Raw genomic sequence first — 11,911 nt, forward strand, 5'->3', positions numbered from 1 at the left:
TATGTTTGTGGGACCATTTATTGAGTCTAATAAAAAATGTCCAGAAGGATGAGTACCGCACAGAGGGTTTGTCATACACATGTGAAAGACCAAATACTGAGGTTAAAAATGCTTGTGTGAGTGTTGGAACAAATAAAGAAAATAAATATGCTTTTTAATCTCTGGATGTCCGCATCTTCCCTCAACCCCACCCATCATTTCTATAACTGGCACTAAAGCTCCACATGGTTGACCTGAGCCCCCTTTAGCTCCTGGATCTTCTGAGGCAGAATCTTTGTCCAGAACTTCAGCTTTCTGGCCTTCAGGGCTTGGCCCACAGCAGGATAGATGTCCAGCTTCAGGTACTGCTCATCATGGACCAACTCGGGCCAGTAGGGTAGACCCTCACTGTTGGGGTTCCTGTGGATATGATGCCAGCAGGGAAGGGTGAGGTCAATCCCATTCAAGATATTATCCCTTGATTTGGGTCAGAGCAATGGATGAGGAGGCCACGGGCCAGAGGGTGCAGGAGGACTGATGTACAGATGCAGAAGACAAAGGACACTCACTAGTGTCTCATCCATATGAAGCCAGGGAAGCTATCTCGTTTTGTATCTTTCTCTGAGAGGGAAAATCTAAAGAACAGTACTACAATACTGTGACTCACACAGCAGGTCTCTGTGGGATGAGAGGAAACTAAATCTAGGTGATATTTAGTTTTGTGTGCCCCAAGCTGGAGAAGACTATGGTGTAATTAAGATCCTACATATGCTAATGAGACACATCCATATCGAGCCCTGAATGGAGACTCAACCATAAACAGGTTGAGGGAGGCGCATGTTCTCACCCATGTCTTGCAAAGTTGGCCCAGTACTTCATCATCCTCCTGTTCAGCAGCTTCTCCTCCTCAGTGAGTTCAACTGCAGACAAAAGCAGACAAGGATTCAAGTCCTAGCTACCTCATGGAGGTGCCAACTCATATTCTACTACAGCAGCTATAGCCTGACCCTGATTTCTAGGTCTAGTTTAAACTCTTCCATAAGCACTCAGAATCCATCTGTGCCTCTACTTGAATCCTCTCAGGTTCACTCCTACCCTAGTGTGCTCTTGTTCCTTCTAGCACAAGATAGACAAAGAAGGATCATATTCTAACTCTGGTAGAGTTTGTATTGGTTGGTTTCTTTTTTGTTTTGTCTTATTTATTTTTCAGCTCAGAAATAGTGAACACCTACTGGATCCTGTTTTCTCCTAGAGATTCAGTTTCCTCACCTGCACTGAGAGCTCAGCCTTCCCTCAGGAACTCATCAGGGCCTCTATTCAGCTCAAGGAAAACAAGGATGACTCACCATTCATGCCCCAAAGGTGCGAGCCAAAGACAAAAGGAACGTGATCAGCATGGTCAGCCCTCACATGGGATGGCCTGACATGCTTGATGTAGCTTGGCTGATGATTGAATTCATAGAAGTAGACAGGAGCATGGGAACCTGGGAGTGAGGACAAATATTGACATAATGATTTCTCACATGAAGCTTTTCTACACAACCTTTGGTGACAAGAAACCTTGCTCTAGAGTTATCTGGAATCACAGTTGAATGGCAAGCTTCAGACTGGGGCATCGACTATGGGAAACTTGTTAAACAGTAATGCTGGCACTCCCAGATGAGCAGTTTTGGCAAGACACCAAGAGTAAGTAGCATGTTTTGTTCCCATACAGTCCCAAATAAGACATCTCTCTTTTATGCTAGACATAAGGAATTACTGGGGCAAGTGTCCTCAGGTGCCTCTCTTTTATGCTAGACATAAGGAATTACTGGGGCAAGTGTCCTCAGGTGCCTGGCATCAGATAGCTGATGAAGACATGGGTCAGGCCTGTACACAAGAGATGTCATCTGGCACTCACAGCTCTGAGTTCCCCCTGCCCTTGGTCTTGTTAAGGATGTACTCACGCTGAAAATGTGCTACTTGGAGTGCAGGGATCACAAACATGAAGTCCTCCATTAATTCTCTGAACTGTGCTTGCAGGGTCTGGGGGTCCTCAACGTCCCCCATGTACTCTTCTATCAGCAGGTCACTAAATTCAGGAGGCAGCATCTACATCAAGAGGAATCAGGAAAAGTGATGTAGGACAGGCTCCTACATAGATAGACAGAAGCCTCTGAGTACGGAATGTGGCCAGGGATGAGAAAGGGTATAGGGGAATGGTGTAAGCCTTGAGGTGAGGCCACACAGAAACACACACACATACATTGACTTTTACTTGTAGGTGCAGCATCAGAGAAAAATTTATGGGAACCAGGGAAGAAGCCAAGGTCTCTCACCATGTGTGCAGCTCTGCTCTTCAGAACAGCTGGCAGGGTCTCTCGGGTTATGTTCTTTATGACAGGATCAAGGCCCATGAACTGGGAAGCAGAGGAGTCTTAAGTATAGGATGGGTTGTCTCTAGATCAAAGTATCTCTGAGTTCCCAACACCCACCATTTGAGTTTGGGTCACCAGGGACTTAGAACCAGGTCTTACCAAGGGGATTCCCCAGCCACACTCATCACTGTCAACACCAATGATGCTGGGGACAGGGCGAAAATCCACAGAGGCCAACAGCTCCCGAGGGTGCCTAGGTAGGAACGTCCCATCTACCACACCAGGAATCATAGTGAAGACCTATGGGGCATTTGGAGTCAATAGTAAAGATCAATCACATAAATATTCTGATGCCCACTGAATATTTACATGATTTCCCCATTTCCTATCTCATCCAAGGATGCTATGCTCACTCCAGAACAAAATGAACCTCAAAATTAGCCTATTTGTTTTTTTATGGACACAAAAAAAATAAATAGTTAGTTAACAAGAGACAAATTAACTGGTTCAACTAGTTATGACTAGCCATCCCACATGCTGGTGACCAGATCCTCCAAGTCACACAATTCTTCCAACCTGGTTGATAGTCAAAATCTCTTCTACAGTCTTGTCTCGTAGGCAGTGCACCAGAGCCTCTGAGTCCTTGGCCTCACATCCTGAAAGTTTGGTTACTGTCTGTAAACAAAAAAGGCACTGGTTGGCTCATCTCTACCAGCAGGGAGCAGAGTTTCCTTGATTCCAAGTAATTATCATTGCCCCTAAATACCACATTCTACTGTTTCCTGTGCAGGAAAGGACTTAAGTGAAATTGTTCACATTACTTTTGATCAGAATTGACAGTTGGGAAAGGGATCATTCTACCTGTGTATTTGTTTTCTTGCTGTTGTTTTGTTTTTTTGTGCGTGTGTGTGTGTGTGTGTGTGTGTGTGTGTGTGTGTGTGTGTTGTTCATGTGTGACCATAGGTATGGCATATCACATTTTGCTAGTGAAGGTCAGAGAACACCCTCAGGTGTCACTTGTCACCTTACCCCGTGCTTGCCTTTGTCTACAACAGCTTAGCTGAACTATGACCTTTCAGGGATTCTACTCTCTCTACTTCCCATCTCTGCATAGGAGCACTGGGTTTACTGACACATAGTACCATGTCAGGCCTTTTGTGCGCTCTGGGGATTTGAACTTAGGGCCTCACACTTGCACAGCGAGTATTTTTACCAACTGACTCTTTCCCTCAATCCACTGCCTGCTTAGATACTTTTCTTTGCCAACTTGACACAAGCCAGGGTAGTCTTGAAAGAGAACTTCAATGGAGGAAAGGCCTCTATCAGATTGGCTCATAGGCATTCCAGGCATTTCCTGATAATTGACTGAAATAGGAGGCTCCATCATATTGTGGTCAGTGCCACCCACAGACAGGTGTCCTGGGCTGCTTAAGAAAGTGAACTGAGGAAGCCATGGGTAACACGTCAGTAAGTAGAGCTCCTCTCTGCTTCAGTTCTAGGCTCTAACAACCTGCTTGAATGTCTACTCTGACTTCCCTTCCAGATGGACTATAAACTGTAAGCTGAAGTTAACCTTTTCCTCCTCAAGTATCTATTGGTCATGGTCTTTCTTACAGCAATAAGAAACAAACATATCTGTTTTTGCCAGTGGTGGAAAAACAGTTTTTATGGTGTGCACAGTTTTTATGTCAAATAACATACCCATCATGCATAAAGCGGGGAGGGGGGTTAGGAGGTTGATTCTCAATTTTATGCCTTTCATAAATTAATGGGAAGAAATTATTTCTCATAATCCTTGCTTATCCCTCTTAAGAGATTAACAGAATACTACAGGCAAGGACTGAGGAAGCAAAGTAAGGACTGGTATTGATGAGGACACTCACTGTGTAGACCCTCTCGTGGGTGTCAGAGATAAGGTCAGGCAGCAGGGCCACTCCACTCTGCATGATGGCTCTGTGGAAGAGTCCTTTGGACATGGGGGACACAACAAGGGAAGACACACTTGTGCCACCTGCTGAAACGCCAAAAATGGTGACCTGGCCAGGGTTGCCTCCAAAGTAGGCGATGTTCTGCTGGACCCAGCGTAGGGCAGCCACTTGGTCCAGGTAGCCCCAGTTGCCTCTGGCGTGCTGGTCTCCAGTGCTGAGAAGTGGCAGGGACAGGAATCACAGATCTGTCCATGTTCTATTCAGATCCCATTGTCCTGCCCAGTTCCAGACTTACCTGAAGAAGCCAAGGACACCCAAGCGATATTGGATAGCAACAATTACTATTTCCTCAGTAGCTGTCAGTTTGGATCCATCATTCATGGAAGCCATTCCTCCAATCAGTCCCCCACCATGGATCCATACCATCACCTGGAGAAATCAACATGGATGCCAGGAGGCCCACACCCAGCCCCAGATCAACTGGACTGCCTACTACACACCACAATCCCTGGCCCCTAAACCCAATGTGGTGTGGGAGTGAAGGTCAGGGAGCAGAAAGTTAACAGGAGAAGCCACGGGGCTTCCGTGAGTAGGAACACATTCAAGATGCCAGAGATGGAGAGAAGTGAGAGGGCAGGAGCTCAAAGTGTGGCCTCATCCTCATGACACCTCTGTGCTGCCAAGGCTCATAAAGTAATGAGAGCACCCTCAGGGTCCCTTGTCCCTTAGGGTGGTCTTAGGATATGAAGGTCTCCTTCTTGTTAGGTCATACTGTTTTCTTTGAAAGACACTGAAATGCTGGCTCCTGTCTGTCTCTCTCTGTCTCTCTGTCTCTGGGGAACAATCCATTCTGGCTTAAGTTCTGATAAGACCCTGAAATTTGCTGATAGGCCCAGAGCACATACGCCCTATGCTCTGGAACCCAACTTGCCCTGCACCAAGGAAGGTGCACAGTGATGAAAACCCAGGGACCACTAAGGTCAACTGAGGCCTGTGGGGCACCAGGAAAGTCTCTATGCCTAAGAACTCTGTACTTTTCAAAGGTTTCCAGGCCACTGTTCTGTCCTACGGGGTGACACACTCACAGATATCCGTCAGCATAAATGTATATTATTATTACCCAGAAGACCAGGAGTAGCTCCAAAAGAACTGAGGGGAAAGACCCATCTGCTGCATTATCCCCTGACCTGCAGGTCCAGCACAACTCAGATCCCCTACTACCGAACTGGCTCCTCAGTATGGGTGACCTCCTCCTGTATTAGTGATGCTTACGAGGAAGAAGGCTGCTCTGTGGGCTTTGGGAGGGGCACTGGGAGTCAGTTCTCTCCTTCCACAATGTGGGCTCTGTGGTTGAACTCTGGCCCGGCTTAGATACGGGCACCTTTCCCTGCTGAGTCATTTCACAGGCCCTGGTAAGGGAATTGGGAGACACATTTCCTACAAATTTTTCTGACGCATCTGAGAGTTCCTACCTCTCTGTAGTCTCAGTCTCTAACTCTGCAGAACTTACCAGTTTAAGTAAGGTTCCACTTAGGAGTCTCCCCTGAATGAGAAGAAGAAGAAGCAGAATCCTATAGACCACAGCATTTAAGCAGTTAGGAAGTTAGTCCATTGGTGTAATGAATTTCCAGACCCAAGTCTGTCTACATCGGTGTACACTGTGTGTCATTGACAGGAAACAGAATATGGGGACCTTGCTCAGACAGGAATCTGGATCCAAAGTGGAGTAGGTGGAGAGGTTCCTGGGACAGGGAAAGGTCATTGAACTGAACTGCGGAGAAAAAGGTTATAAGAGCCAGTAGGCAGCAGTTAGGGCCAAGCCAGGTCCGCCATTCCTGCTTCACCTTTATCCTCTCTGGAAGGCACAGCAGGGCTCCCAAGGCCCTTCTAGGACACCAGCACCTCTCCCTTTAACCTGGAGTCACTGCATTCACAGTCATTCCAACAACAAGGCTAGGGCAGGCTTTGGGGTGGAGAGGAGGCTGCAGAAAGCTGTAACTGGAAATATCAGGAGGGCTTCTCTAATAGACGATGCTGAGGACATCAAAGGCGGAGGATGGGATGCGGCTCTGGGAAAGGTGATAGGGGTCAAAGAGAACTGCATGAGCATGCCTGCCACCCCGAAAACTGCTCCCTGCTTCCAGGACTTACAGTTTCCCGAGTCCACATTCAGGGTCCTTCAACCCTTGCAGTCGTGATTTTAAGTTGTCACATCACCTCCCTGTTCCAACATAGCTGTTTCATTGAAACACACAGCAAACCTGGCACCTCTGAAGGACCTATCCCTACCTACTCCACCTCCATACTGCATTACTCTCATGGCCAGTTCCTACAGAGATCAAGTTCATGGTCCTTTACCTGTTCAGCAAATGTTTAATGTGGAAATTCTGATTCTAATGTCTAGGACTAGGTAGGATTTCAGATCTCATAATACAGGTTTATGAGTAGGAACTTCAGAATCATTAAGAACCCTGAGTTTACATCCAACAGTAGAGGATCAGGAGCTTCTCCCACCAAGCTCAGCCTAACTATCTGGAGGGTGTGGTGTGGGGATCAGTGTCAGACAACCTGGAAAGCAATCTGAGGATTGGTTTTGCCTCCATCTTCTCATTCCCCAATAGTCTTGGGCACAGCAGAACTTCCTAGCATGGCAACGCAATGGCCTCTCTTACCACCTACAATCAGCAAGGTTGCTGTCATTTCACTGTGGCTCCTCCGATCTGTGGCCTCAGGCCTTGCTGGTAGAAGTTCCCTTTACTAGATTTTTTTCTGCCACATATAGATATGAGAAATAGGAAACTTCTGAGAAGTTAACAGGGAACTTTGACACCCACTCACCTTTGGTGTTGTCAGTATTCTCTGAAGCTTCTGATTCATGTGAAGAGGGTTTGGACTTGAAGGAAACAGAAAGAGGATGGGGTGAAAATGAGTTAAAGAAGGGCGCTGTAGAGATGGCTCAGAGGTTAAAAACATTGTCTGCTCTTCCAGAGGTACTGAGTTCAATTCCCAACAACCACATGGTGGCTCATAAGCATCTATAATTAAATATGATGCTCTTCTCTTCTGGTATATAGTCTCTATGTGCAGATAGAGCACCATGTGTATAAAATATATAAACCTTTTTTTAAAAAAAAATTAAGTAAAGAAGGGAGGAAGAGATGCAGGTATGGTGGGGTATAAAGGAAGTTTGGCATCTATTGGTGCTCACATGAATACATTGTCATGAGGGAGTTCATTGAAAAAAAGACAGGACCCAGACATTCTTGGGAACAAATGGCATCCATCGGTGTTGGCTAAACAGATAGATGAGGAATGGATACATGAATACATGAAAGATACAGTTGGCCTTATGTCCTCAAAACATGGACAAATCAGGCTGAACTCATTTGTGCTCGTGATACTGGAACCTTCCCTAGCATGCTGTTGACCATTTGTTTCTCTTCAGTTCTGTCCAGCTCATATCTATTCTGGGACCATCCTTCCAACCTTCAAGACAAATCCCATGGCAAACTGGATATGGACCTCTTCAATCTTGGGATTCCTTTTCATGAGTTTACCCAAAGCCTTGTCTTCACTCCCATGATGGAGGTCACTCTGAAGCCTGCTGTGTACAGGCCTCTAGTAGGATTTTTCTTTGTGCCAACATCTCCCAAATAATAACACAGAGACTTATTTCTAATTATGAAAGTTCAACCTTAGCTTTGGTTTCTCACAGTAGCTCTTATAACTTAAAGTAACCCATGTATTTATTAATCTATGTTCTTCCATATGACTTTTAACTCTCTCCCATTCTGAGTGTCTGACCAATTCTGCTGCTCCATGTCATCTCTGTGTGTTGATAATCCTCTGCCACTCTCTTCCTGGATGTCCTAACTATTTCTCCTATCTAGTTTTTGACCATTCAGCTTTTTACTACACCAGTCACAGCAGTATGTCTTCACAGTGCACAAGGAGCTTACAACACTGGCCAGATCCCTGCCTTAAGGCAATATGATAGAGGAAGAAGCCCAAAGACCTGGAGACAAATTGGGTTGTGGAGGAAGATAAGGTCTACAAGGTCAAGAAATAAGCAAACTTATTTGCTGATGATATGATAGTTTACATAAGTGACCCCAAAAATTCTATCAAAGAACTCTATAACTCATAAACACTTTCAGTGATGTAGCAGGATACAATATTAACTCAAAAAAAATCAGTAGCCCTCCTATACGCAGATGATAGGCTGAGAAAGAAATCAGAGAAATATTACCCTTCACAATAGCCACAAATAGTATAACATATCTCAGAGTAACTCCAACCAAACAAGTGGAAGACTTATATGACAAGAACTTTAATACTGTGAAGAAAAAATTGAAGAAGACACCAGAAAGTGGAAAGATCTCCCATGATCTTGGATAGGTAGAATTCCTAAAGTAAAAATGGCAATCTACAGATTCAATACAATGCCCATCAAAATCCCAGTAAAAATTCTTCATAGACCTTGAAAGAATGGTACTCAATTTCATGTGGAAAAGCAAAAAACCCAGGATAGCCAAAACAATCCTGTATAATAAAAGAACTTCTGGAAGCATCACAGTCCCTGACTTTAAACTCTACTACAGAGCTGTAGTACTGAAAACAGCTTGGTATTGGCATAAAAACAGAAGGGAGGACCTGTGGAACCAAATCAAAGACCCGGATATTAATCAACACGCCTTCAAACATCTGATTTTTCACAAAGAAGCAAAAATATCAAATGGAAAAAAGAAAGCATATTTAACAAATGGTGTTGGCATAACTGGATATCAAAATGTAGAAGAATGAAAATAGACCCATATCTATCACCATGCACAAAACTCCAGTCCAAATGGATCAAAGACCTCAACATAAAGCCAACCACACTAACCTCATAGAAGAGAAAGTGGGACGTTCACTTGAACACATTGGCACAGGAGACCACTTCCGAAATACAACCCCAGTAGCACAGACACTGAGAAGAACAATTAATAAATGGGACCTCCTGAAACTGAAAAGCTTCTGTAAAGAAGGACATGGTCAACAAGAAATGGACAGCCTACAAAATGGGAAAAGATCTTACCATCCCCACATCAGACAGAGGTCTGATCTCCAAAATATACAAAGAACTCAAGAAATTGATCATCAAAAGAACAAATAATCCAATAAAAAAAATGGAATACTGTTGGAGGAGAGTAGCTGCTTGTTCTTCCTGGCTACCTGGATAGCTTAGACCCAAAATAATTGCACAGAAACCGTATTTATTAAATCATTGCTTGACCCATTAGCTCTATCTTCTTACTGGCTAACTCTTACATATTAATTTAATCCATTTTCTATTAATCTGTATATCACCACGAGGTAGTGGCCTACCAGCAAAGTTTCAGCATGTCTATCTCCAGCAGTAGCTCCATGGTGTCTCTCTGACCCTGCCCTTCTCACTCCAGTATTCAGCCTAGCTTTCTCTACCTAGTTCTGTTCTTCCCTGCCAGAGGTTCAAAGCAGTTCTTTATTCATTAAACAATAAAAAGCAATACATAGACAGAAGGACCTCCCACACCATTTCTCCATTTCTGTTTAAATAATAAAGGAAGGTTTTAACTTTAACATAGTAAAATTACATATAATGAAACAGTTATCAAGCAAGAATTACAGTTACAATATTTATATTTGCTTTATCTTTTATCATAACTAAGGAAAACTGTAACATCTATTCTTCAACTCCATCAAAGACTCCAGAAGAATATAATATTACCTAAGTAAACAGGAAGTATATTGTAAGCAACTTCCAAAACTCTGTAAATGACAGAGACATCTCACTGCCTGGAAGTCATCCAATGTTCTTTTGTATCATTTGGGGTATCCATCCTCAGCCTACAGGCACATAGTATCTAGTAGACTTTTCAAAAAGCAGGAAATTTCAAAAACAGTTCAGTCTATATTGACAGGTTTTCAGTCCCTTTTTTCTTCTGTTTTCTGCAGAATGTCTAGCAGATTCTTTCATGAAGCAGGAACCCCAAAGGACCATCTCACCTTTAGGCAAGTTCAGCAGTCGTTTCTCTGTGGGTCCTGCAAATCTAGTCAAGCAGTTCAGGCAAGACCAATTTCTTGCCCAAATGGTTAACCAACTCCATAAAAAGCCTCTTCAATGCCATCATCCTCTTGGAGTAGATTGGTGCTGCCAGGAGAAAATGTATCTCACTGTCGTGAAAGTTCTAATTTCCTAAAACATTTCACTGCCATATTCTGAAGGTCTCTGAAAGATTTGAAGAATACCTACTATCTGAAATACATCTCTGTATATTTAGAAAATCTATCTAACATGATTACAAGGTTGACTACTATAGGTGATTATCTATTAACTTATATTTCTTAATTATACATTACATTCTTAAATGAACTGCACAAACACAATACCTTAATCAAGAGCAGAAATATATATATATATATATATATATATATATATATATATATATATAATAGAATTGACCTTAAATTTGTATCAATAAACCAAGATCCATACCAATGCAAAGTATCCATCTCTATAGCATATGCTGGAGAGGTTGTGGGGTAAAGGGAACACTCCTTCATTGCTGGTGGGAGTGCAAGCTGGTACAGCCCCTTGGGATGTCAGTGTGGTGATTTCTCAGAAAATTAGGAAACAACCTTTCTCAAGAAATAGTAATACCAATTTGGGATATATATCCAAAGAATGCTCAATTGTACCAAAAGGACATGTGCTCAACTATGTTCACAGTAGCATTGTTTGTCATTGCTAGAACCTGGAAACAACCTAAATGCCCCTCAACCAAAGGATGGATAAGGAAAATGTGGTATATTTATACAATGGAGTACTATACAGCAGAAAGAAATAAAGATATCTTGAAATTTGTGGGAAAATGATTGTGTTTAGAAAACATCATCCTGAGTGAGGTAACTCAGACTCAAAAAGACAAATATAATATGTATTCACTCATAGTGGCTTTTAGACATAAAGCAAAAAAAAAAACAGCCTACAGTTCACAATCCCAGAGAACCTAGACAACAATGAGGACCCTAAGATCTAATCTACATGACAAGTAGAAAAAGATAAGATCTCCTGAAAAATTGGAAGCATGGGTACCATGGAATAGGGTAGAAGTGGAGGGGAGAGGAAGGAAGGTGAACAGAGAAAAAAATATATAACTCATTAAAAACAATTTTAAAAAAGAAATTCTATAATGATATTGTAGTAGGATGAGCAGCGGGCTGCATTCCTGATGCCCCTCCACCCAGCTAGCTTAGCCCCCCAAATAATTACATGGAAACTGTATTCATTTAAACACTGCCTGGCCCATTAGTTCTAGCCTCTTATTGGCTAACTCTCATATCTTGATTCAACCCATTTCTAATAATCTGTATCGCCACTTGACTGTGGCTTACCAGCATGAGTCTAACTAGCATCCATCTTGGAGAAGAAAGCCATGGCGTCTTCCACACTGCCTTCTTCCTCCCAGAATTCTGTTCTGTCTTCCCCGCCTATCTAAGTTCTGCCCTATCAAAAGGCCTAGGCAGTTTCTTTATTTGACCAATGAAAGCAACACATAGAAAGAAGATCCTCCTACACCATGATATTTTGGTTCTAATGAGATATTATTAAGACTGAGGCTTAGT

The 11,911-nt window shown here is 43.1% G+C and overlaps 1 protein-coding gene across 1 annotated transcript; it reads right to left on the reverse strand.

Annotated features, from left to right (window-relative positions):
• Positions 1-4,712, reverse strand: LOC148118504 (liver carboxylesterase-like). Its single transcript, XM_087900694.1, has 9 exons — positions 4,560-4,712; positions 4,220-4,478; positions 2,913-3,011; positions 2,496-2,636; positions 2,298-2,378; positions 1,926-2,070; positions 1,326-1,463; positions 827-899; positions 1-399 (listed from the first exon to the last, which is right to left on the reverse strand). Exons 1-9 carry the CDS (start codon positions 4,688-4,690, stop codon positions 213-215), a joined length of 1,254 nt encoding a protein of 417 aa, XP_087756820.1. The 5' UTR covers positions 4,691-4,712; the 3' UTR covers positions 1-212.
• Positions 4,713-11,911: the final 7,199 nt, after the last annotated feature.

This window comes from Myodes glareolus, chromosome 22, assembly GCF_982192425.1.
Source record: "Myodes glareolus chromosome 22, mMyoGla1.1, whole genome shotgun sequence".
Lineage (NCBI taxonomy): Eukaryota > Metazoa > Chordata > Mammalia > Rodentia > Cricetidae > Myodes > Myodes glareolus.